The 27,673-nt window shown below is 46.7% G+C and overlaps 1 protein-coding gene across 9 annotated transcripts; it reads right to left on the bottom strand.

Annotated features, from left to right (window-relative positions):
• Positions 1-281: 281 nt before the first annotated feature.
• Positions 282-27,311, bottom strand: SLC41A3 (solute carrier family 41 member 3). Of its 9 annotated transcripts, none has more exons than XM_054838408.1 (11): positions 27,049-27,171; positions 24,771-25,086; positions 14,157-14,264; positions 13,247-13,318; positions 12,290-12,434; positions 10,051-10,197; positions 7,312-7,456; positions 6,527-6,606; positions 4,580-4,714; positions 3,626-3,774; positions 282-1,211 (listed from the first exon to the last, which is right to left on the bottom strand). In XM_054838408.1, exons 2-11 carry the CDS (start codon positions 25,056-25,058, stop codon positions 1,026-1,028), a joined length of 1,455 nt encoding a protein of 484 aa, XP_054694383.1. In that variant the 5' UTR covers positions 25,059-25,086; positions 27,049-27,171; the 3' UTR covers positions 282-1,025. The 9 variants fall into 9 exon arrangements, with proteins under 9 accessions (XP_054694383.1, XP_054694382.1, XP_054694390.1 ...); XM_054838407.1 differs by lacking the exon at positions 27,049-27,171 and adding an exon at positions 26,163-26,317; XM_054838415.1 differs by lacking the exon at positions 27,049-27,171 and adding an exon at positions 26,163-26,314 and having other exon boundaries at positions 25,052-25,086.
• Between the last annotated feature and the right edge of the window lie 362 nt (positions 27,312-27,673).

The following is a 27,673-nucleotide window of genomic DNA, read 5'->3' as shown; positions in this document are numbered from 1 at the left end:
AACACACACACGAAGATTCTAGAGTCGTCACAGAGCAATTGTTAATGAGTGGATGGCGACTGTGGGAGAGGGAATGGGCTTTAATTCTAACCTGAAAGATGTGGGCTGCAAAAGGCTGCTCTTTGTTAGAAAACACTGATTTTCCTACAGCCCTATTAAAATTGTGTTGTCCAACCCTGAATGAGGACAAAGAAGCGAGCAAGAAGTTCTGCCTGACAAATTTGAACTAAAACCAGGCAGAGCCATGGCAAGAAAAAACAACCCCCAAATCCTCAGCATTACCTTTTTTTAACCACTTTATTTGTGTGTTTGTTTCTATAAACATTTTAACTACTGGACATTTCATAAACCGTAAAAACAAACTTTCCTACCCCCAAAATGCAATCAATCCAGCTTGTCAGTCAGACAACAGTGATGCTGCCAGGGCAGGTAGGTGGTATCCTTAGATAATCTCCTGCTGGGAATGAGCCAGCGAGGAGCAGACTGTGTCAGATCCTGAGCGTCTGAGCGATGGAGAGGAGACAAGTTTAAAGACCTGGTTGCTCTTCTCCTCCAGGGATGCAATGGGAGAAAAAAGGAGGACAAATAAAGAATTTCCCTTGATGGAAAGTCAGAGTCCGATGGAGAGGTTGCAACATCCACAGCAGGATGGGATGCTGTGACCTCGGCAGGCTTTGGAGCAACCTCACGGGCTGTGTCAGTGCTAGGGACTGAAACCGATCAAAATGCTCATTCATTACAAACAGCCCAGTTGCTCCTTAGCACCTTGTTTGCTGGGCGCAGGTGTGAGCAGTGGGCATTGCTTAAAACCAGCTTGCTCACTTGCGAGGGTGCAAGTCTGTGGGTGCTGATCCCTTGGGGTGGGCGAGCCCAGCTGTAAGGCACAATGGGGAGGAGAGATGGGGCATCAGAAGTGGCGGGGGAGGCCCAATCCAGCCGGGTGACCCAGCACTCATCGCCAAGTACGCTGTTGTCCTGGAGGAAAGCACCGCGTTGCAAGAGTGATGCAGAGCAGCGCTGGTCTCTCAGTTCCCCAGGTTCATGTCTGTGCCATGGACGAGCCAAACCAGGCGGAAACAGATGGCCAGGAAGCCAGTGCCCAGGAGATCCCCCAGGGCAGTGAGGTAGGGGATGGAGAAGTTATCCGGGTCCAGTGCCTTCCTCCACATCAGGCGCACAATTAGGTCAGCCACGTAGAGCAGGATTCCCACCTGAGGAGAGGCGAGACAGGCCCTGCTGTGAGGCAGCATGAAGGTAATGCACAGAATCCCTCAGCTCACAGCCAAAATGGCATGGCCGAGGTACCAGAGCTAATGGGCAGTGCCAAGAGGGAACATCTTCCCCAGAGAACCGCTGTTTGCACTGGGATGGGTGTAGCTGGCTCACTCCCTTGGGCACCGCATTGCCTGGCATCACCCACGGTGTCACAGCCCCCTGCTGCTAGCTGCAAGCGTGGGGACCACGCTTTAACTGCTCACCAGCATCACATGGCCCAAAACAGGAGTCTGGCCAAACCACAAGCATCTCTCAAAGGTACGGTTCCCTCTTCCCACGCCATGAATGGGAGTGCTCCCATTCACTCCAGCAGAAACAGGGCTGCTGCAAATATGCAGGCAGACCCAAAGGATAAGTTTGTAGCCAGATTTTTTTTTCTCTTCATCCTTCTTTTTTCCATTAGAAATTCAGATTGCATCTACTTTGTTTTTCCTAAAAGTCTCTGTGGACAACTGGAGTTTGAGGCAGTTTTTACATCAAAGTTATCCCAAGCAGCACTGACATGTTAAAAAAAGAAAACCATTTTTTTTTTTTTCATCTCAATAGTTTTAAAATCTTTGTTGTGATTTCTTTTAATTCCTATTTCATTCCTGATTCTGATAAACAGATGGAGGAAAAAAATACTTCGGTTAAAGATTAAAGACTGTCTAGTTAATTGAATTAAGAAGGGAGAGAGAGTCTGCACTCCACATCTGTGGTCCCTCCATGGGAGACTGCAGCACAACAGGAACCAAAGACAGGCGGCGTTTCCAAAGGTGAAAACAGCAAGCTGGGTGGGGGGAGAGGGAGGAGGAGAGATGGGGGAAACAAATAACAGAATCACAGAAACTAAAGCTGGATGGAAACTCAAGGGTTTTATATAGACCATTCCTCTGCCTGAATACAGGATCAAATATGCCCACATCTTTCCTGATGGACGTTTAACCTATGCTAAACAACCCCCAAAGATGGAGATGCCACACTCTAAGCAATCAGTCTCATGGCTTTTTTTTTTTCCCTGTTCTTGTTTTTCCCAAGGTTTAACATAAATCTGCCTTTTCCTTTCCATTTGAAACCCATGATTTCATGTTTCATCCCTAGTGACCACAGAGAAAATGTTTTTCTGTCCCTCCCCACAGAAACTTGGTCATTTAAAGGTTGTTAACCAGATTTTTCTCAAGCCTCTCTTCTTTGGACTAGCTAACCCCAGTCCATTCAATCGTTCCTCTGAGGTCAAGTTTTCTAGGCCTCTGATCTTTCTCTTTGGGCTTTCTCCAGCTGACCCAATCTTCCCCCTCTCTTTCTTTCTGTCTTTCTTTACAAAGTATAATGGAGGGGAAGAAAGAACCAGGCTGAGCATATTCTCCTCCACTGGCCTCCATGGGAATCTTTCAGGGTCAGTGGCGTTGCTGGGATTCTGCTCTTTACACTGTCATTTATTCTGCGTATTTTCACGCTTGGCTCTGGTTGAGGAGTTACCTTGATGCATAAAGAGAAGAATAAATATTTTCCTTTACAACTACGGCTGTGCTGCTGGGCTTAGGGTTGTGCAAAGGTCGAGAAAACCTGATTGTTTACACATGCAAGGAATTCACCCACAGACACGAGGCTGCTTGTAAGGCAAAGCGAGAAGTCAGCTACCTCACCCTGCAAATTAATGAATCACTGATTCAAAAGGGCAAGTGAAGTCAGAGCCTCTGTGAGTTTAAGCAACAGCTGCATGCATTTCCGAGTGAAACACCAAAGTTTACAGGGCAAGCAAAACAGCAAAAGGCAACAGGCAGAACACATTGGATGAACTGCCCTTTGCCTACCCAGAACTTTTACTTTTGAAGATGAATTTCTCAGACCTGAGTTTTCCCTTTGCTTTTGACCCATATGGCCCGGCCCAGAGGGATCCCTAGGTCTTCACTATGATATGTGAAACTGGTTTCCAAAATGAGAGGGGAAACCTGCTGGCTGCGGTCCACAGCCTCTCAGTTGCCTCTTACTGGCATAACCAGTGGCAGTCTAGAGATACTCGGGGCTTAGAGACTCAAGGAGTGAACACGGTAAACCAAGGTACCACCTACACAAAGAGGTACCTCCTTGCCAAGTGTGTGTCCGCACACTTACTGCAGCTCAGCAGATGATGATAACTTCTCATCTCCTGTCTGACTCCTCACTCACCCTTAATGGTGGTCATGCTCATGTGGGTGACCCTGGCAATTTGGGGGAAGTATTACTCGATCCACAGAAGATACATGATGCTTGGTAGGAAGCGACTGGAAATGTGGGCCACTGCTGGAAGTTTGACTCCTGTTTAGCCTGGAGACTGGGGTTTTTTCACAGTATCTGAGAGGTTCCTTTTGGATGAGAGGTTGGGGTTTACCTGCAGCAAAGCAGCAGTCAGATAGAACATCACAAAGGTGAAGGACAGAGACGTGTGGCCTCCTTGCAGCAGATGGATGGTGTAGAGGAACACAAGGTGCCCTGGGATAACCAGGAGGAACAGGACTCGGGCTGACTTGGAATTCACCTCTGCAGAGACAGAAACAGTGATGACAGCAGCTGCAGACTGTGGGGAGGACAGGACGCAGATGCATATTTTAATGCTGGTACATAGACTTGGGGCTGTCTCCTCCCACCGACCACATTGCTAATGCCTTTTCTAGATCACGCAGCAATCTGGAGCATCTGCAGTATCAGCCCAGCAGCTTTGTCTGGCACTGAAACTATGTGCCAAAGACGTGCTCCATGCTGATCCATTCAATTTCTTCTGAAAACTCCTCTCAGCTGCTCTCTGCCTCCCACTGCTTCTGCTCTGCCTTGCTGCAACCCACTTTCCCAGCTTTTAGTTTGCCTTAGCAGCAACTCCCAACCTAGCAGGGAAAATGAAGAGGAACCTGCAATCTAAAAAGACAACAGACTCAAATCTAGTTTTGCTAATGCTTAGGTTTATCCATTGCTGAAGATGGAGGAATTGCTGATTTTCAGCAAGGTTATGCTCTATTCACCCCTGTGTCCACAGGTGATGGCTCTAGGCTGGCCATCTAGTTAAAATGACTTTCTATTAGATCAAATCTGAGATTCTTTTTCAATTACTTTCTTTAGTGCTCCCTGAAGGACAGTTTCTTTGCCTGCCAGTGAGCAAGTATACCACAAGCTTTTTTTCAAGCTGCTCACTGCAAAGATGCTTCCACTCTGATCTCAGTATCTTCCCTGTAAGGGGGAAAGGGAGTTCTGCCTTTTGAAACCCACCTAGTCCTTCGCCAACCAGGCTTGGTAAAGGAGCTATCTGTGATGAGAGGCCTTGAGACATGGACACCTAGAGTTCAAGGTCTACCTGATGAGAAGAATGTGGTGCATGGGTTGGGCCAATTCTGCCTCATCTTGTATGGCAAAACTCCAGGCATGCTCCAGAAGTGCAGAAACGTGGAAATGCGGCTGGCCTGGATGGCAACCAGATTCCCTCCAACACCTATGAGGACAAAGCACAGTAAACCTGTAAACCACCTTCACTGCAGCAGGAAACATCAGTCTAAAACCTAGCCCAAGGTGAGGTGATCTGCATTCACTTACAAGCTCCCTGAGAGCAGCAGTGAGAGAAAGTGAAAACCTGATCCCACATGTCATGGTGATGCTGTGCTATTCACTTGGCCGGAACAGCTCTTAAAAATCAAGAAGGCTCCAGTGATCATCTCCTTCTGACTGTTTCATTGGAAACATCTTTCCTTGCTTTCCAGCACCAGCTGTAAATGCCGCATGGCCTCTGAAGATGATGTAATTGCACCTGGTTTGACGCAGTCTGTGAGCAACACAAGCAACACCTGGGGAAAGCAGTGCAGGCAACGGAAGATGCTGCTCACGGCCACTTCTTGGATTTACTCACCCAGAGAGCCATTATTGTTTAAAAGACAACAAACATCACAGAGAGTGATTATATATGTCTGTCTGAAGGCATCTAACACACTTGTAAAATGAGAAGGAATCATATGCGAATGAATCAGAGCCCAAATATGTTAGGTAATTAAAAGGCAATTAATTCTCTCCAGACTGATTAATTCTAGCAAACATGAAAAAGCAGCTACATTTTCCAGCAGAAAATAGAGTGATGATGATCTATGGAGCAAGCCTCCACCACTCTGAGTATTTGCAGGGTAGAAAAGCCACAGAAAAGATAACAGTGAGCCAGATCCTACAGGCCTCTTATGTTTTCCCTTCCTTGAAGAAGGAAATGCTCCATCATTAAATGTGAGATTTGCCAGAGCGGAATCAAAGTAAAAATACTAACAGTAGCTCTACATAGCTCAAGATGGGAACTTTCTAAACTGTGCACTGCCATGCTTTGTGGGACTCCTCTGCACATGCAAAGTGAAGAGCTAACCTGTGCAAAGACATGGAGCACTGCGTAACTCTGCCACCAGCTCAGCCAAACAGGTTGCCTGCCCCCACAGAGCGACGTCTGGGTCAATCACTGTTCAACTAAATTGCTGTTGACATACTTTCCTAATCAAGCTCTTTGGCTAACTATGCTGGAAAGAGTTTGTCAGCAAGGTGGCTGTCTTTATGCAGATTCAGTAAGGTGACAGCTGGGTGACACCCTCTGATGCTGCAAGAGGACACCACGCTTTGAGGGGTGGCATGAGCCTGCCCTAGGAACGTGGGCTTCCCATGGAATGGGCCTGGTCTGCAAGAGCATTACAATAGCAGAAAAATAACCCAGTGGATCTTCAGCGATGCCAGGATCCCCAGCAGTTTGTACCGGTATGTGTGTGTATAAAAGTACTGTGAGTCTTCAAACAAATATACACACAAAATATGTTGATATATATATTTAAAATCCCTATATATAATCCATATTTATAATCTTTTATATATATAGACACACATACATAATTAATCTTTATCAACAATCTATACAGGGGATGATTGCACAGCTCAAATTGCTGAGTGGAGAGAGACAGGGAAAATGGATTTATTGTGACATCCTTAGTAGGTTGGATGTTATGAAAGTAAAGGTGTCAACATAGCTCTGAGACAACTATCAGATGCTATTAACCTTTCCCACAGCTCTACCAGTATTTTCCAACCCTGTCTGCTATTTTTCTCCAGAGATGCTTCAAGATATGAATAAGCAGGGATGTAATGGGGACCAGTAGCTTCACTTCCACTCATGATGGGAGCAGGGACTTGAACACAGACTCTGTGTAGGGGCAACAGTCGATACCATAACCCTTGGGGAGGGAGGTATAAATAAAAGCATGCATATAACCCCCCTTGCCCAACCTACCATTAATCACAGGTGTGAAAACTGCCATGCCTTCAAAGTTTGGGTCAGTTACAGTTTTGTCCAAGATGAGCCCACCAATGCTGTTAAAAAAGGACAGGCAATGAGGTTGGATCAGTCTCTCTTCCCAGGGAAATTCCTATGCTGTGAAAATAGCACACTGAGTTACTGCTTCTTCTCCAGTGCCAAGGCTGGATTATTCCCCATTTACTCCTTTAACAGCTCAGTTTTCATCAATAGGTAGCCTTACAGTTTTTTGTTAATGGCATAATGAGATCAGGAAGACCTCCTTGCCCACCCTTGAGCAAAACTGATAGTAGCCAGGGAAGCTTTATCATCCTCCCCAAAAGTTTTGCTACACTTCTATACTGGTCTTAGCTGGTTTTAGTAAATTCTGTCCCAGATCTCAGCTGCGTCTGAAAGATGTAGCACAAGTGGAATGAACTACCTGTTCACCAGTCTTCTGTCTTTACAGCTGGATAAAAATGAAGTTGAAGTCTGACTATTTGTGATCATCATCTCCCTTTTCGGTATCCTGGCTTGCACCCACATGGTGCATGGATGTGCAAGTGAGACTTAAAATTATGACTTGCTTTTTCCAGTCATTTGGGGGCTCCTTATCTGCTATCTCAACAGCCTGCTGGAGGGCCACCTATGGCTAAGAAGCACTGGAAAAGCACCCTTCTGCTGTCCCTTCCAGTTTCACTTTTGATGGCTTTCTAAATGAGCATGGGGTCTCTCCACTGTGTGCATACACATGTGGGCTTGGGGTCCGTTCCTCAGTTTACCTGCTGATGCTCATTGCAACAATGACCGGCTGCCATCCAGATTTCAGGACTTCGGCAAGGGAAGGACTTTGCTTGGCGATGGCAACCCATAGAGGAATCATGACGATGAAGACAGCACAGATCAGGGGAGAAAGGTATTTTATATCTGGCAAGGAAAAGAAATCTTGAATTAAATGCCCCTGGATTCACAGGTTGCCAAAATCATATTGCACAGTCTGGAAGAAAGGCAGCAGGGCTGTCGCTCCGACTGTGTTATGTTAGCAGAAAAATCACATGGACCAAGATACTCCCCACACAACCACCTCACTCCACCACAGAAATCCATAATTAACCCCTGAAACTCACTGCTAGAGAATGTTATTGGAAAATCAGCAGGATTCAAAGCAAGTTATATTTGAAGATGAGCAAGTCTCCAATTCCATCTCCAACTAAGCGAGACAAGAAGTTACAAAATTTCTGGCTTCAGGGTACAAATCAAACAGCAGGGCAAGGGAGAAACTCCTGTGTGCAAGCTGTATCACGCTTACGACAGACACCTCACGCCTTCACCTAAAACACGAGGTAATAGGTACTTTTGGTGACAAGCTAGCAGAATTGCTGAGCAGCTGGTCTGCTCTATAGGAACAAATGCTCTCTTGCACGTATAAGCCAGTTAAGATCCAGGGTTTCTTTCCTGCAAGCTTACATGTGTTTCCATTAGGTGCTTTTTCCATTTGGTAGGGGCATAACCTTGAAGTGACCTTTAGAAGCAAAGGAATTAAAAAATAAGTAGATGTGCAGCAGTAAAAGAAAATAAACATGACTCAGAAGCATGAGAAACACCTTCAAGCAATGGGGATAATGCCAACCCTTTTGATATAAAAATGCTTCTTCAACAAAGCTCTCCATCTGGTCTCTGTGCTGGGGCCAAAGCCAGCGGGTTGTAACGCAGATTTTGCAGGTAATCTGGAAGACAAAGCAGGCTCAAAGTGTGCATTTTTCAAAATGACACTGCCAGAGCCTCGGGCTACCTGGATGAGACAGTACCGATGTGCTGATATCTTCCATGAATCAAGGGCTCTTACACAGAGAGGTGCACCCTTTACGTGTGGCTTTAGTCGGCACTGAAATGTAACCACTTCTGGGGCGTGAGTAACTGCTGTTTTGTCAGTGCATTTTACCACCTGGAGTCATTTAGGACAGATGGGTTGTATGACAGACTTAGTTGCTGTACTGGATCTCATACCTCCACTCCTTGTTGTTTCAGGCAACTAATTCCTTCTTAAATAATGCAGACACAGAGCACTGGAGTCTATCAAACCTTATCAAAGCCCACAGAAAGACTCCTGGTAGGACAAATGGACTTCAGTCTCTACATTCCAGTTCTGCCACATTCTCTCACATACGGCCCATAAGCAAGCTGCAACCCTTTGGCACAGTTTGTATCCCCATTATGCAGGACTGGGAAGGACAAGGGTTGATTTTTTTTAAAATTGAAAATCTTCATTGGCAAAAGGGTATTCCGCAAAAGGAGATGGTACTGCATCATATGGCACATAGTACTCCAAACTTTACAGACTCACAGGTTATTTTTGAAGGACCCAGAAGTTGTCACAGCAAGACCTGTCCCTGACTACACACTGGGGAGAGAAATGGATTTATTCAAGCACCATCAACAGTGCCTTCCTCCTACCTGCTTCACTTCATGCTCCCCTTACTAGGTGTCTGTGTGCTGAATATTTTCCACCTCAAGAGGCTATTTAAACTACTCTGCAAACATCACAAATGCTCTCTGGTCACAACTACAGAGGTTATCATGTTGTTCTGCCGTGTGCTCCCTGGGAGATGTTATCAGAGGCGTAGTGATTGAAAGACAAACTAGCTTTACAGGGGCAGGTGTGATGGCGTCATGGAAAAAGCACCTCTGAAGCTCAAGGAGGACTGGACGGAAGCGAATCGTGGGCCTCTCCCTGCAACGTGTGCTCCTTCACTCCCTCACTGGCATATGGAACGAGTTATGCAAACTGAGAACAGCTGCCTCGCTGCTTCTGCTCACAGTCTGAAGCAACAGTTTGGGTTTCAAATGGTATTGACTTTGCTGGATCTTTTCATTTTCCTGTTTCTATTCTAGGTTAGGCTCACAGTAAATAGCCTAGCACTTTACAAGCAACAGTCAGGCATATATCACCAAGTCGCAACATGTTTTGAGCTTTTCAGTGTCAACAGGTGCCCAAGTCTTTGCCAACCAGCAGCACAGCTAACCCCATAGCCACAACTCCTACTCAGAGTCCTCTGAGCATAAAGCAATGCAGCACTGCCTCCCTCCCTCCAATTTGATAGTATCTTGTTCATCCATGACTCTCCACATGAGAAGATACAAGAATATTTTACGAATGCCAAAACCGTGAAATAGCTTTGTGAGGAAGAACCTGTTATTACCCATGCACAGAAAGTAGTTATGCTTGGCTAGCGACAGATGCGGGAACAGAGTCAGTGTCACATATGTTAACCTTCTGTTCCAAAGCTATGCAACACATGTTGGTCATTTCTTTGACAAATCCCAGTTGTGCTTCTTAGACTCTGCCTTCCAGTATGGTACTAAAAGAAAGCCTGGAAAAAGCCTCTTTGGTCATTTTTCTACCCCAGTGGCAGGACAGCCTCCACTCTGAAACATCCCAGAAATGGGTAAGCGCCCTGCAATAATTTCATAAGGATTCATCCCTCCCTTGCTGAGCTGCAAATCCCTGCTAAACACTGTACCTATGTATTTGAAGAGTGTACTGCTGATTCCCGCCAGCAGGGAAAGGGTTATCAAGTCTCCAAGGCTTGCTGCTATGGGTGTGGCGACATTGTCTGGATTGATCCCAACTTTCCTTGCTCCGATGATCACGCCAATCATCACCAGACCTAGAGAAGACACAGAGCAGGCATCAGAGAATGAATCCTGCTGCGTTTCACCCCAGAGCTGCTGTTCTGGTTCCCAGAGGGACGCAGAGTCTGGGAAAAGCAACAAGCAGATTGCCCATAGCGGTACCACGCAGCTGGAGATTGGACATCCCCGGGAATTTGTCCTCTTGCTTTCACCAACCTGAAGGGCATGACTCTGCCCTTATGAACTGCACCAAAGGCCCAGAGGCACACAAGCAAATTCCAGGGATCAAAGGAGATACCAGCAGGCAGCCCAAATGTAGAAGCTCCCTTCCTGAGCAGCCTAATCTTTGCTGCCTTGAAGCAGGACCAGGCATGAAGCACTCAGATAAGCACACAGCAGGCATGCGGCAGCCTCCTGGTGCCATCCCCTGCTCTGGATTCCACAGCACAAAGATATTTTCCATATTAGACCAAAATTTCTCTGAGTTTGAACCACCAAGGAGCAACAAGCTTCCTTACAGTAGCCTGAATTAGCCTTTTGGCCTGGCCATCACACTGACTCCTCATGTCCCAGAGTCTTTGGGGCCATTTTAATTTCCAGTGGGTGGATGCTGATGCTGTGAGCAGCTTCAGAGTCAAGGAGTTATGGAGGTGGCCCACATCACCTCTCCTCCCCTGTCCTCTGAGCTGCACCTGGAAAATTCAGCTGCTTTTCAGCATTGTTGGAGAGGAGGGAAGTTTTGCTTGCTCAGGTAAGTTAATGAGCACAAACCCCAAACCTTGATGAACATGTGGGAAGCCCTCACCCATCGGATCTCTCACAGGCCTGTGGAAGAGCCACCTGAAATAAACCTTGCCTGGCCAGCCTCCACTGCTGCATGACTAACAAGGGCAGCCTTAAGACAAGGCACATGACATCCCTTCAAAGTCCTTCTGTGGCTGACAGGATGCACCAAAGGAAACCTGAGAAATGGTGGTTCCCTCCAACTCACAACCTCTCTGTGCCTGTTCACACAGGCCCACCAAAACTGAGCGTTCACAGGAGCATCAGCTGTCCCCTAAGAAATGCCACATGTGCACCTTCCCTGACACAACATCCCTTATACAGAAACACATCCTCACACAACATGGCATTCTCCACAAAAGCCCTCCCAGACACTCACACTCCCCTCCCCACAGCACAGTTCATGCTGCTTCCCTCCCTGGTCATAAAAATAGCAGCTTCCCGTCATGCACACCCACACACAGGCCACCTGTGACCATGTCCAGGGAAGAAACTAATGCTAGCTGAAAGCCTGTGATGGTAGGGCAGCAAAGTCTCTCTGTATCACACCGAGCAGGGAGATTGAAGGGAAGAGTTTAATGAAAGCCCGGCTGCTGTTTTTCTCTCTTAACATCCCATGTTTTTCATCAAAGGCATCTACAATCACCCTTTGACTCCAGCTTCAGGATATGCACTTGCTCTAACTTGTCCCTTTCATTTAGAAAACTCGCTGTATCCAACTCCACCAGCTCCCTCTATTCAGAGTGTCATGCTGCCCTCGTATGGCAGACCTACAAACTGATCATCTTCAGGAGACACGGAGCAGCTCCTACCAGGCCACCCATCGTGTTCCCCCTGCAAGGGGAGCGGACTGCCTGGCTCAGAGCTTACAGCAGGCGAGCCACAGGGCGGGCCACAATCCTCCACGGGGTATTGAGCGATGCAAGTCCATCTCAAGCATAGTCTGGAGTTGCCTGCTAACAGACTCTCAATACCCTGCTTTGTGCATGGCATTAGTTCACTCTCCCCTAGGAGAGGGCCAGTGTAGATGGCTAACGCAACACCCAAGACACGTGGAGAGTGTGTGCTTGTGTGTGTACACCCATGCATAGCATATGGCGTTTTTCATGTGTCAGGTGAAGCGGGATGTTCTGACTGCTGCTGTGGATGCAGAGAACCCAGCGAACAACAGAGCCCGGGAGAAGAGAAGCAAAGGCAGGATGCAGAGGGGGTAAAAGCAGCAGACATAGGATTAACGCTTCCTGCCAGAACAAAGGGATGTCAGCTGGGCCTCCCTGGCAGAAGGGACAGGTTTTTTTGCACCTGAGTGCTGCATGTTTGACCTGAGGAACCAAAACGACTCACCAAGAGAAAGTGCAGCTATGAACGCTGTGGTCACACTGCTGGCACACAGCACAGCAGCCTGGCTCAGCTCCACAGAGCCCTTGGAGATGGCTCCCAGGATCACAGCAGCAACAGCAGCCAGAAGTCCCACCACAGTGGCCTGGACCTGGGGACAAAAAGACAGCTGGTGAGCAATCATCCAAATCTGCTCCGAGGCAGTCCTGGCTCCACGCGACCACAGCATTTCCACACAGCTAGGAGGGCAAAGCCTTGCAGAGATGCTGATTGCTTATGTATTTAAGCAGCATCCCTGTAAGTCTCCACTACATTAAAAAAAAAATTCCTGACAAAGTTTGAAGAAAAACTCTGGAGGCCTGCAAAGGACAGATAATATTTCAGCAAAGGACACTGAGTCCATCAGCAAAGGAATAGTCCTGGTCAACACAAAAATGGGCTCCCCATCAACACAGCACTCCTAGCAAGCTGAAAGCTGTGGAAGGAGATAAGGGAAAGCACACAGACACATGTTGCAAGCCCTGTGGCCTTGCTATGTGCAACCTCTAGGCTGGTTGCTGGATTTTAACAAGCAGAAAGAGCTACAAGAGGCACACTTCTCCCATCTCTCCCCTCCTGCCCAAGGCTGATTCCCAAACCCTGCCAGTAAATGATGAGCTTTATCTAGGGGCTGTTGTGAAACAGGGATTGTGCCGCAGCTCCCCCTGTAAAAGGAGTGTTTTCGTTATTTCTGTTTGTCCACAAAGGCAATGAATGTCTAGATGTGTTTTGCAGCTAAACTACAAGCTCTGGGGCCTCACAGAGCTTTACAGGAGGTCAAGTTCTGGGCTCTGCTTGGCTCTGTTGAGAATACCTGCCCCAAATCAACAGCTCTGGATCCAGCACTGCTGGGAACAGATGCTGCTGGGCTGCAGCATAGCAAGAGAAAAGGGCCTTTTTCCTCTCCCAGCTGAAGTGACTCACCTGGATAAGGGCTAAATTGCAGGTGGCCATTTTCCATTGCTTCTGGGCATCATCCATCTGTCCGGTGTTAGCCTAGAAGCCAAGAGAGACACCCTGAAAATATGTTCCTGTGGCACAGGCAGCTGCTGAAGGCAATTTCACCTGGTCCCCGTGGGAAAGTGGCTGCTAAAACTAGAGAGGCGAGCACAGGTCGGCATCTCCCAGCCGTCCCTGCACTTCCTTCCAGACACATCTCCATTATGCTCCAGCCCAGTGTCCCAGGGGCATCAGAGGCTCACATGGAGGTGCACAGGCATTGCAGGGCACCCAGCTAAAGGTGGAGTGGGCACATCCATCGCATCCTGCACAGACCAAAGGCTGAACAAATTAAACTATTTTTCCTCTTTCATTTCCCCTAAATTGCTCTTCTGTTAAGCTCCAGTTTCTCCTGAGACATGCAATACAAACAGCCCAAAGTAAACAAAACTGCTTAGGGAGATAGGAGAGATCAAATCCAGAGTAGCAAAAGCTACTGCAGGGCCCAAGAAGCCTCAGTCTGCTCCCCCCAAAGCAGGATTGCTGGGAAGCCCTGGGGCTCTCAAGGATCAATACCTACAGAAAAGCAACCCAATAATGAAGCTGACAGCTGTGGAGCCCTGGCTTTGTCTCCTTCATGTGTCACAGGGCCCCAAATATCAGCAACTGGCCACCCAGGGATTAACTGACCTTCAAAGAGCAGATGAAAATTCCCTGTTCCAGTTAAAAAATGAGGGCAAACACATTATTTTAACACTCACACACCACTACTTTCTACTTAGCAGAAAAGGGCATGTCTCATACACACAGTGTGGTTATATAAAAGCAGAATCTCCTGATGTCTCCTGCCAGTCCCCCCCCGTCCCCACACACACACCACCTTGTTAACACTCACAGCAGTAGAGAGCCTGGATGCCAGTGTCATCTCAAGATTACCCTTCAGGCCAACCAAGGCAGGAACCAGGATAAAAACTTCTGTAATTGTCCGAAACACATCCCAGTGCTGGAAGGAAGAAGACAAAGGCAACAACCTCAGATTGTGATGCTGACCAGTCCAATGCCGCTGCCTCAAAGGGAAGTGGGTTCCCACCTCGTCACCTGTTCTACAGGACTCTGCTGTGCACATAGGGGCAGATGCTGCCCTGGGCTGGTTGCATTTTGGGAATGAAGGAATTTTTAGCTGGCAATATTCTTTCTGATCTCATGCACAGCAAAGTGCTATCCTAACAGGGAAGGAACCTTCTTCCTGAGGGCAGCAGAAGACTTCAGAAAGCCACAAATTAAAATGTGTCTTTAGCATTAGCCAAGAACAACATGAAAAATAATTAGGGTTCACAAGCCAAATGAAATACAGCATGCTCACCATCCTTTGTACTGACACTAGATACAGGAATGCCTATTGCTATCCAGACTCATAAGAATAAACACAAAGATCTGGAAACGATCTAACAACAAAAAGTTGTGTCTGTCTTTTTTTACCAAACTTCCAACTAAGCATCTAAGACTGGTGGTGGGAGGGAAGGAGATTTTTGTATCTCTTCTCCACAGGCAGTTACTAAGTCTTCCTGTTACCAAGCATGCTCCCAGCACAGCTGGAAAAAGGATTTTGAATTAAGATATCCCATAAGCCTTAACTGCTGGGCCAATATCTTGATTATCATTGCTCCTCTGAAGCTGAACTGTACAAAGCTGTGGAATCAGCTGCAACACTAGAAATGATCTGAAACCTTAGGAAACTTTGTTGATTAACATGTCTTCTCTAATTTATATACCATACAGTGCCTTGGGACATAACTCATTCACCCCCTGTGCATTCAAGGATGTTGGCAAAGTCCCAGTGTAGCTGGAGAGACTCACATCAGGTTGAAATCACAGAACGGAGCAGCTTACTGTGAAGTACAACCAACTAGCCCAACATTTAAGAGCAGAATAAAAGAAAAAGAGAGCAGCTGCAATGAGTCAGATCAAAGGTTCATCTAACCTATCCTTATCTCCACCAGCAGTCAAATTCAGATGTATAAAAGAAGAATCTAGAAGTCTGACAAGTAGATAGGTTAATTCTTCTGTGTATTTTCCAGCCTTTGACTATCTGCCACAGCTGAGCTGCGGCAGTAAGTGGGGGCCTGTTTCTGCACACTTACCAGTGTTGAAAGGATTTCTCTTTCAGGTATCCAATCTCCCCCCTCCAACCCATGTGCCATCCTGTGGCAAAAACTTCCATAGTTTAGCTACACATCATGTGAAGGATCAACTTGTTCGTCAATTCTAACTTGTCACTGGCTAGTATCATATGACGGCCCCGGATTCTGGCACTAGAGGACAAAACAAACAACAGATCCCTGCCCACCTTCTCCACATCCACTGGGGTTCTATAAACCTGAAAATCCAGGAAGTTGGACAGATTCGGTAAATGTCGACACATTCAGCCGTCAGCCTGTTGGGAAATACATACAGGGTGTAACGGCTCGGTGTTTTGCTGTGGTTGTGCCATGGGAAGCTGTGGGAAGCCGGTGGTGTGGCTGTCTGCTGGGAAGACCTCACAGCTTCCTTCTGAGTCAGGATGAATGAAAGTGGGGCTGAGCCAGCCCTGAGCACATGGTGCAAGACACCTCTCAGAGGTGCTGATAACAGGCAAAACATTATTGTTAATATAAAAAGGCACATTTCCTGGCAGTGGTGACCTGGAATCAGGCATATTTCAAAATGTTAAAAGTTACTGTTGGGTAAATAACAGACTTGTTTGAATTTGTTAATACAGAACTTAAATACCTGAGAAAAGCTATGGGCGGACATCTCTTTTAAAGATTCAAATCCCCCTCTCCTCTCTCTCTTTAATTAAGAATAAAGATCCAAACACATCTTTGACACCTTCAAAAGAAAGAGGAGAAAAAACAGACTTCATAGTCACAATGTAAAAAACCCAATCATTTAAAATACACAGGCGTGCAGACATTCATATTTAAGATCTTGCATGTTTTGCACATAAAAAGACATACAAATAAAAAGCAACAGAAAAACTCAACTGTTTGCATTTTCTGTGCGTGTCACCTTTGGGAAATATGACTTTGTTATGTCAATGTAAGCTCCAATCCTTGCGTTCATGATGAATTTTGCAGGTCTCAAGCCATCATAACAGAAGTTTCAGCATATGAGGTATGATTTTTTGGGACTCTGCCCTAAATACAATTACACTGAAAGGCTTTGAACAATTAATAAAGAATCACATAACTGTACTAATAAAAAAAGCTGACTTAATTGCCTCCATTTGAGTCTCATTAGTGACTCACCAAGAGCCTAAGGACAGATTCATAATGATTTATACTGCAGTAGCCAGGACTCCATTGTGTTAGAGACTGCAGAAATACAGAATAAACAGATGATGCCTGTGCCATTGCCTTGCAGGACCGTCAGTTGGAGAGGCAGGTGAACATGGCAGGTAAGAGCTGTGCAGACAAGGAACTGAGTGAAGACAGGTGGATTAAGTTGAGGAGTATCTCTGTCCTTCGAGATGAAAACTGGCCTAGAAGGAAACATTCCCTGTTGCATTGCAAACCCACACAGGGACACTGGGCCAGAAAGGGACTTTTCCCACTTCACGTTCCCATAATGGAGTTATAACCCTAAAGCTCGGCTCTGAAGAAACTTGGTTACCCCACGATCCACTGCAGCTGGTCCCCATGCCAGTTGGATCTGCCCATGGGGTCCACCAAGGAAGAGAGGCTATGATGTACTGAGACAGTCTCCCCAGCTGCAGTCTAGCCCTGCTGTCCCTCCTTACGCTGTCCTCACGGTCCCAACTATGTCCTGTTACCTCTCCAGGGCATCCATCCTCCCATGGCAGCAGCTGAGAAACCTCAGAGGTTTTCCATTGCCCTGAACAATTCAATAGAAAGATCAAAAGATCCTGGACTATAAAACGCAAGCCAATTCAAAATCCTTTTCAATGCTAATCATCTCATGGCCTTTTATCAACAAAGGACAGCGATATCTTATGTCTAACTTTTATTTGGACTGTGTCCCACTGCAGTGGTGTGGAAGGGAATGAAAGGGAAGCCTTCCTCCTGAATTTTCTGGTGTGAAATCTGATCATCCAGCTTCAATCTGATTCTCCACCTTACTGTAAAAGAGTCGGCCAGACACTGGCAGGGCCCTGCAAGGTCTCCAGCAATGTCAGTCAGCCCAGAATCCGGATCGACCAGCTGGCCAAGGATCACTGGAGCAGAGATGGAAATGTCCAGCAAGAAAAAACCCATGCCATGCTACCAGCCCTGCGCAGAGACTGCATTATCTGCACAACCAGGAAGAGGAAATGGCAAATGGCTATTCCTTTGGGCATACTTTTACTACAGTATGAGAGATCCACATTTGAGCCTTGGAGTCAACTGGGCTAGACAAACGTCTCTTGTTAATTTTTTTTTTTTTAACAGTAAGATGAACAGTTTGTGGTTGCATCCCAGGGCAGATCAGAAACTGCTAAAATCCTGAAAAGTTTGATAGGACACAAACAAGCAATTTCCACTTTGTTCTCCTCTTTACAACAAGATCAGCACCGCAAATGAGAGCGCCAGCTGGACTCCCACAGAACCACATTATTTCAAGATATTTTGTATGTAACAAAACAAGGGCAGCACCATTAAACTCACATGTATGCACTGGATACCATCCTTGAGCTTGCCCATATATCTCTCTGTCAAAGGCAGACACAGAGTTTCCTAAGAATGTTTTGCAGTGACTGCAAATAGGGCAAAATGTTCCTCAGTCAGACCATCCCCTGAAAAATGGGTAAATCACAGACTCCTGGACTAGAAAAACCTGTAGTTTCAGTAGCGTGAGCCCTCATGATTACCAGTATGAGTCTTATGGTACCTGGCCTCAAGCAAACAAACTTAGTCTCAGGTTTTAGTTGGACAGGACAGTGAGTTTCTAGCTCTCACACTTGCAGGAAGAAAAGCTGAAAATAAGCAGCTCGAAGACAAAAAGGCACAGAAAAACAATCCAAACCTTTAAAGGCTAAGGTCTCTGGATTTTACCAGCTACTGGTTTTGTTTTTAAATATGGGGTTGTTGATATCACAGCAGCGTACCTCACCAACGTCTCTTCTATGCCAGTTGTGACTCTCAATGCACTAGCTCCCTCCTCTGGGAGCTGAACCCCTTGACTGATGACTTGTTTTTCAACACAGCTGGAAACATCTTCACCAAAACATACACTTCCTATTATTGTGCTTCATGCATGACCCCATTTCTAAGAGTCTAGTGAACAAATACACAAAGTAGACTGCACTCTAGTATTTAAAGGACACATGCAACATAGGTATATATGGCTTGTGTTTTCCATCAGTTTAGATACAGTTACAGTGTTGAACAGAGCCCAATTCTTAGCAAGTGTGTTTGATTTCTTTCAGACAAAGACCTATTCACCTGCCAAGGGTATGGAGTGGGTATGTACTATGTCTTTATCCTTCTCTGAGATATCTAGCCAAAGATAACCGCTAACTATTAACATAACATCTTGTGTAGTTTGAGAACTTCTGTAATGCTGCAAGACAGGTCTGTGCCTAAGCACAGCACAAGGTGGAGACGACAAACACAGCATAGCAACAGCAGTGCCACTCCAGTTAACCCTTCTTTGATATTCCTCATATTCGCTTTAGTTCAACTTCTCTGCCTTCTTTGTTTCTTCCAATGCAAGAAAAAACAGCAAGGTATTGTCTTTCCAAACACTCAAGTATCCATATTTAGCTCCTGCTGTGGTACTAATGCCAGAGAATCCAATGTACTCCAGTGAGCTCAGAGTGCAGGATATATCCTTGGGAAACCCTGCCAGCCTTTTGATTTGTAAATCCACTGGTATGAAATGCCCAAACTAGATCAAATTTTGCATTTCTATTTGTGCCATTGGTACAAAGGAAAGACAGATGGGATAGATTCTGGTTGTGGGCACAATAGTGTAAATCCAGCAGTGGTCCTTGGAAGTCAATGGAACTTCCAAATTTATGCCCACCTCAGAATCTGGCCAAGAAGCACTCAGTTTGTAGGCAATGCTAATCTTTTTATGCTGGCATGCCTCTCATCACAGTATCTAAATGCCTTCTAGACCAAAGATTACATTAGGTTGTTTGCAACGAACTGAAAGCATAAACTTGTCTCTGAGTGAGACAGGTACTTAGTAACAACCCTGACCTAGATCTCCACATCAGCAATTTTTGAAGGAAAGAAATAATACCATGCAATAGGGGAATATGCCACAGTCTGATCCCAGCTGCTTCATAGCAGTCATCACCGAAGTGCTTAGCTAGATACAGTAAAGGGAGCACCCAGTCTAACACACTGAGGGCAGTGTCAGGCAGCCTGTCTGAAAGCCACTATCCCACTTTACATGGAGCCCATGTACCAGTCTAAAGAAGATGGATAGTGTTTCTCTAGCACAGGGAAAGCCCACAGCCATCCTGCTGACTGGCTGCTAGGACCACACACATTAAAAACAAAAATACATGAATACTGAAGGTCAGTGAAGTAGCCCACCCTCTCACTACAAAGTTGCCTAACCACATGTACCTACTTGAACAACATCCATCAAGAGGCCAGCAGCTACCATGCCCAAGCCAGCCAGAAGGAACGGCACGAAAATCTGGGAGGCAATGGAGAATGAAGTCTCTGGAAGAAATCCACTGGCTGACCTGGTCAACTTGCAGGTGAAACCTCTCAGCTTCTTGCCATGGAAGCACAGTTCCAACTGTAACTGGGTGACCACCATGGTCAAACACCATTACCCCATGCTCAGCAGGGCAAATGAGGGGAGATTAGGACATCGCACAGATCCTCCTGGTAGCTCTCTCTAAAGTCAAAAGAAATGTTTTTCCTCAAACTGCAGCAATGATGCCAAATTGCTTTAGCTTCTTCTCCTCCTAGGAGCACATCCAGAGCGTTGCAGCAAGGGTATCCTCCAAAACTGATTCAGCCAGATTGAGCCCAGGTGGCGGCAAACTTGATGCACACTATTTCTCCAAGTTATATCCAGAGGGGAATTAAAAAAGAGAAAAGAAGATTGCAGAGGTGTCTGTGGACGAATAGAAATGAGCCCACACCCCATTCAGCTCCCACCACCTCGGTAAAAACCAGTAAGACCTGCTCAGGCTACAGCACTGAAAGAGTGACAGGTCATGCAAGAATCCCTCAGCGTGCTCAAACGCACTAGTGTCCTTTCTCCTCAGGTTACATTTCTTGTCAGACTGCGGCTTGCTTTTGGTACGATGGTTTAATATGTAAGTCTGCTGTGAACCAGTCCCAGTTCCCTCACTCCCACCGTAAGAAATGTTGAACTTTTCTCACTGTCCCAAAACTGAGGAGGTGGGGGGTTAACAACCAGGATCCAATCTGCTCTCCTTCAAGGTGAAGAAAGGTCAAGGAAAACATGAGTCCACATTTCTCACGGCTGACGATACTATGCAGGTCTCATCCCCAGGCAAGTGACACAGCTAAGCCGGCTGGTGAGAGGAGATCTGCCCTTCTAGACCCAAGCCCCTCTTGTCCCCTCCATGGTCTCCGCGGGATGTAACAATCAGTCTATGCCAGCTATACCTCTGAATGACTGGCTTTCAGGGGGAAAAAAAAAATCCAGAGAACCAGCCAATAAGCTTCAAAAGCGAACACCCTTATCTGCTGTCATCACTTCAACTTTCTGCTAGTTTGCAAAGGCCAAGATAAGAGTCATAGCCAGAGCTTATTTAAGGTAGCTCTGTAATCTCACTACACTGCAGGCAAGGGAGAGAAAGGGTGAACGTTTCCACGGCATGCTGTGAGCTGGTCTCCCTTCCTGTCCTAAAGAGAAACGCTCTGCTTCTGCAAGCTCCGGGGAAGATACTGTTTTTGAGAGAGGCGTTCTCACCCCAGAATTTCCATGGTCAAACAGCTGACACAAGCTCAAGACCCAGAGCTGCATCATGGCCACATACAGCCAAAGAATTTGTATCCTGCTCCGTGAAGACTGAAGTGTATTCTTCAGCTCAAAGTCATGCATGTGGGGAAGGGAATCAGGGTATTCTGTTGGGGCTTCTTGCTAATAATTAATTTAGGCAAACTAATTGGACCAGAGAATCAAAAAGCTTTAAAAGCACAATTTAGGATGGAAGGGCATAGGATTAGTTTAGTACATTGGCAACTGAGCTTTTTCACTATTCAACCACAGGTTCAAATCCAGCCATGCCCCAGTGAAGGCGAAGGAGTGAAAGCAAGTATTCATTAGCAGGCATGAAAGATTCAGGTTTCTCAGTCCAGTTCAAATTCAATGTTTAAATTACATTGCCTAACATATTTTGTACTAATCAACCCCTTCCCTGACTCTCTCTGCAGAGAGACATAAAGATTAATGACTTGTGGACACTGTCCTTGCAACAGGGTCCCCAGCTTGGAGCTAAATGCATTGGCAGGATTGGACAGAACATGATAAACAGGGAACCAAGGAATTTCTCAGCCATTTGGATGGTACGTTTCTTTTGGTCTGAATTCATGCAAACCAAGGCACAGAGCCTAAAGGGCTGAGATGGCACAGCAGATCTTTTTGCAAGGACAGCAGGGTGGAAAACAAACCCTAGATACAGATGGGAGACTCTGTCCTTTGCTGCCTTCTAGGCTGGTATTTTGGTACAGCCCCTGAAACCTTCTCTACTCACGGTTGGCTTAGTGTGTACATGTCTCTTCCACCTAACAATGGTCTGGTTAGCTGAAAGCTAACAAGGGAGTACATTTCAGCTAATCTAATGGGAAAAACAAGCCCACAATAGCTGGAAGAGGGAGGTTAATAAAAATCCTGTAATAACCACACATGACCCAACCTCTTTATACCAGCCAGGAACTGAGAAGTGATGGCATGAAGGCCCAGTTCTGGTTAGAAACTCACAGAGGCTTCAAGGAAATAAAGGACGACCTCTGAACAACTACCACAGGTTTTCAAAGGTCTGATAATGTGCATACCTAGTCCCATATGTCGCTACGTCTGCCAACTAGATTGCCAACAGGCAGAAACGTTAATGTAAAGGAAATATTAATGAGCCTGAATGACTCAAATGCCATTAAAAAACCAGCATCAACACATTCTGTACTAAAGCATCAGCCTGGCAGGGTTTATGAGCTTATCACGCTTCAGCTCTCACTGTTTCTAAGCAAGCACCGTAAAAAGCCTTCAACCGATGAATCAGTATGCAGAGAAGGTAATCGGTTCAGGTGACCTGCATGTGTACATTGGGTCATTGTATTATGCAGTTAAGGAGCCTCTGATAAAGATCCACACCATATTTGTCAGCAAAGAGATGCATCATATTTTCCTGGCAAAGAGATATATCATATTTATCCGCAAAGAGATGCATCAGATTTGAGAAGAAAGACAATGTTGCTGAACAGCAGGAAGATTAGAACTAGTTGGGAAAACCCCTCCCGACTCATGGCTGCACCACTTACGATGGCAAAACCCCAGGAGCTACGCTGCTGCCCTTCTCTGCACACAAATACACTGTATCCCTATGCTTGTGAACTAGCCAACAGGTAGCATTGCCCTGGAGGAGCAAAAGCACAAACGGCCTCTTTGGTGGGCCCTGACCCTGATCTAGGGCCTCCATCCACTGCCACAGTACAAAAAAAAAAAAACAAGAACAGAAAGATGACAAATGCTAAAAAATACAGTTTCAGCGGTACCTTATCGTCCCTGCAAAGAAGGGACAGGGATACCAGTGAGTGCTCTTACAACATGGCAGTGTTGGCAACAGACAGCACTATGCTGACACCTCAGACCCATGGGAGGACAATGCTTTTCAGGGACCATACATCCCAGTTGTTGGAGTACTATCACTCCTCACTCCGCTAGTTCTGTCAGATCAGGCTGTGTATTCTTCCTGTTTCCTACCTTGCTCTTCTCTTCCCCGTTTTAGGAAAGAGAAGAGAGCTTATGTGGAGAAACTGAGAGCATGCAGATGGAGAGTGTCTGGGGCCCAAAGCCTTGCAGCATCTCCTGCTGCCCCACAGAAACAGCAGCAGCAAGTCCACAATGAGATGCGCTCTAGCAGTTCATGATCACACATGAAAAGTCACTGTGCTAACTGCCAAAGGCCTGCTTTTCCTATCAGGTGTTGCATGGGTTGATTTCCCAGGCTCTGAGCACTAACATCAAAGCTCTTTGTGATCTCTTTATTTGCATAAAGCAGAAACCAGCCTTTTGCGGTTTCAGAGGAGTATGACGTTTGCTTCACATTCTGTTTGTATTAGTGGCCCAGTCCTTCCTAGAAAAAAAATACTCTAAGGGAAAAACATTGAAAGAAAAACATTCCTCTAACATCATAAACCCATCTGCAACCTGTTTCACACTTTAGTATCTCACAATAGAAGGTAACATGCATTTAATGCCAGAGATCCATAGGAATAGGCAGGTCTGAACAGTCTGAAAAATAAAAAGGAAAGTGGCTGCTCAAGACTCTCAGAATGACATCTATGGAGACAAAAAGTAGTTCGTCACTGGGTTCTGGATTTGCCTTGGCGTTTTCTGATCTGACTAGAGATTCTGCTGGGTATTGAGTACATACTAAGGTCAGTTAAGGATACTGTGTCGCTCTTAAGCCTTTATAGCTCTTCTAGCTTAGGGAGATCAGCCCAGGGCTAATAGCAAAAGAACACAGCTCCAGATTTGTGAAAGTTGTCAGTGCAAGCAGAATAGTTTCAGTGTCACTGTATCAGACAGGTCAGGGCAGTCTGACCCAACAGCCAACTAGTCAAATAACAAGGGTTAATAAAAAGGCACACAGCGTGAGCATCACCTAGAGTGCAAAGGCATAGCACCTTATAATCTGGAAATTAACTGCAGCTTTAAACTGCCTAAAATTAGGTGCTCACCATTACCTTAAAGCTCTCTATTGCTGCACCATAGGAGGGAAGGTCTGGTCCTGACTGTCATAGAATCAGAGATCAGACTGGAAAAAGACTCAAGGATTTAAGTCGTCTTTTACAAGGCCTAAGAAAAGGATGTGGAGCGCAGGCTGGGCTGGGCTGGTTGTATGAAGTATTAACAGTGCTGGGCTGGCTGGCTCCTTGTGCAATGAAGCAGGGGATACAGGACTTTGCAGAGCTACATCCAGGTGTGATACAGCTGTGTCTACTGCAGGAAAGCTCTACGCCACCACAGCCCTTGGGGCTGCAACTCAGCCACCCTCTTCCCAGGACCAAGGTGAGATCTTTGCACAGGACTGTACCTTCCTACATAGATGCCTCAGATCCTTTGTGTGCTCTTTAATACTGTATTGTCTTTTATCTCCAGAGGAGAAAAAGGGCCAGAAAAACACCACACACTGTCTCCTGAGACCTACACAAAAGTACGTAATAGCTGACTTTGAAGGACATGTTGGCATTTGAAACTGCTGCAAATCCTCCTTTACTTTGCTATCCCCAGAGCAAATTCCCTGCCTAAGGGAAACAAAGTCCCCCACCTATCCCATTCCAGGTACATCAGATGAGTTCCTTTCCCTTACCTGAACATAATCCAAAACCATGCCTGCCAAGACCATGCCAAGCCCAGCTAGGAGGTATGGCAGGAGCACTTGCAGGCAAATTGCGACGGCTGACTCTTCCCGTGACTTTGCCATGGCCACTTTCTCCTCAGCCAACAGCTTCTGCGCAGGCAAAGAGACATCCTCTGCCTCCTGGCTGCCAAGTCGGCTCTCTCTGTGTTTACCCTTGCTCTTTGCTTTGTGCCTGGATCGCTCTCCATTCCTAGTCCTGCCCTCTTTTTTCCTCTGCCGAACTTCCTCACCTTTCATACTGGCTTTCTTGAATCACAAAGTTTTTCTGAAAAACAAAGTCAGAAACAATGAAATAGCAAAAGGGGACATCAGATAGGTCAGAGACAGGAAATCCTTTGGTATTGTGTCCACTCCACTAACTCGAAGGCAAGCCACCACCTACTCCGAAAACCCTAGATGCTCTGCTAACCCAAATAGTAGTACTTGGTTTACCTTCAACTTTGTATAGTGTCAAATGGTTAGACTTGATTATCCTAAAGGTCTTTTCCAACCTAAACAATTATATGATTCTATGAAATCAATCTCCCTTTCTGTAACTGCATCTGTCTTCCCAGGCCCATGTTCACGCTGGAGCGCTTGCTGTGCATCCTGACTCCAACCCTGAGAACACCTAGAAGGATGCAGAGGGTGCCGCACACAGCCTGAATTCTGGACCTAACAGCTCTCACACTGGGGGCTGTGAAAACTGAGAAGCCTAACAGAATCCAGCCCTTTTTAGGATCTGACCCTTAGCCATGAGATGGGAGCAGATCCTAGCAGATCCTAGCATCCTGCAGTCCAGTGTTGTACAGCTAGCTGTCCACCGCTCCTCAATAACAGGATAATTATTTGAACTTCTTTCTAATCTGGATGGTTTTTCTTCCTTTTGCGCCTTAGTTGACACGCAGGCACTATGTGACTCATCTATCTACAGAAAAGCTGCCATGACCCCACAGCATCTTGTAAGAAAAAATAAACATGCAAAATTGTTACCAGTCACCCTTTTCCTGCTATCACATCTCATTTCTTGATATAACTGTCATTCATCTTGCCTGCCCCACTGCTGGTCCAGGCAGTGCCCCAAATCTTTCCCCATCACCTCCTGCCAGCACTCATCCGGGTTAGCTGCTAGCAGATGTTCTCTGATGCTCTCATTTTCAGGATGGGTCCCTAAGCCCCTGTACTACCACAGGTAAGATCAATCCTATTCTTGCCCAACATCTGGGGAGCAGAGGAAACAGCTAAGAGGCCCCAATCACGGCTGGGGTAGGGGGGAGGGAGGAGGGATGGACAAAACAAAGTCCCCCTCTGCGGGAGAAAGAAACCCGGCCCCCGTTCCCCCCCACCCACCCCAGCGCTTACCGGCTCCTTGCCCTGCCCAGGGCTCTGCCCTGCGCGGGGCTCTGCCCGCAGGGCCGCGGGCGCAGCCGGGACGGTGCAAACGCGGGAAGCGCCCGCCACATCTGGGGCGCGGCTCCGAGCCCGCCCTGCGCGGCGGCCGCGGGTTCGAGCCCGGCCCCCGGCGACGGAGGCGGCGCGGCGCCGTGAGTGGCAGCCGACAGGCCGGCCCCGGCGCCGTGCATACACCGGCGCGCACGTCCGGACCGCGCTCTGCCGGCCGGCAGCTGCTGCAAAGCCCGTTACGCTCTCATTGTTATCATTATACCCCTTTCTGTACCCCAGCTGCCAGAGGGGACAGCTCGGGGGGGAAGAAGGTCAGGGCTTGCGCGGGGGGCAGGAGGACTCCCAGCAAGGACGGCTCCTGCTCGGCAAATAGCCCCCTGGAAGGAAGTGCCCGGGGTACCAGGGGTGCCAGGGTACCTCCTGCTGCCTCGCCGGGACGTGCCCAAGCTTCCCCGGGCCTCTGCTGCCCCGAGAGCCCGTGGCAGATGTTACAGGAAAGGGTGACAACCTTCAGCGCGGGCAGAGCGAACAGGAGGCTGCAATTAAGAGCTGAGGACAGACATTTCCTCTATGTGTGTATTTGGGTTTTTTTCTTTGGCATTTGCAAGAGCTCTTGTTGCAAGCTTCCTGTGCAAAAGCCTGCCACAATCGCAGCAAAACTCCTGTTGATTTGATTCCCCACCCCACCCCCCCCATACTAAATCGGCATGTTAGAAATGTGATTACAGCATCCATCACATTTAAGCACATAAATCTCATTAAGCACTGAAGAAACTGTACTCATGCAAGTCTCTTGAATCATGCAGCTCAAATTTCCAGAACAATTGAGGATATTAAATCATACCTCAGTACCACAGCAATCTTATATCCTGCTGAAGTCTCTCAGATGTCATGCTACACTAAAGGGCTCTTACTGATAAAATGGTGTCTCTGGGCCTGCGAGCTCTGGCTCAGGACAAGGCACACCGAAGCGAGTTGAAGGTTTTTGTAAGTGACAGTTATGAAACCTTGCAGCTGCTCTGTGCTGAGGGTGCGCGTTAACCGGTGAATGTCACTGCTGTAATGGCAAGGCTTAAATTTCAGCTCACTTGGTGTCATTTTATGTCTTCGCTTCGCAACTGATGCTTCCCTCAGAGTGGTCAGAAGACAGTTTTTCCTGTGAGAAATAAGAGGGGAAGGAACATGGATTAAAAAAATAGCAACTTTGCCAAGACATTTTTAGACCTGTTAAATGTATTCTGCTATCACTTTACCACTGAGCTTCAAAGAAAAATATCTACAGAGCAAGCGGAAAGTCTCCTGGGGAACTTGATTGACAAGGGCATTTTGGTAACGGTTCTAGCTCAGGAATGTCACCGTTCTACAACGGATCTCCCAGCTAGGTCCAACCATCAGCTACAACAGGAGCTCCCAGCACCCTGCCAGATCTGTGTACAGGAGACAACATAACCGTTTGGCTTGTGTACCAT

This window comes from Grus americana, chromosome 11 (genome assembly GCF_028858705.1).
Source record: "Grus americana isolate bGruAme1 chromosome 11, bGruAme1.mat, whole genome shotgun sequence".
Lineage (NCBI taxonomy): Eukaryota > Metazoa > Chordata > Aves > Gruiformes > Gruidae > Grus > Grus americana.
This window is presented reverse-complemented; position numbering and strand designations above follow the sequence as displayed.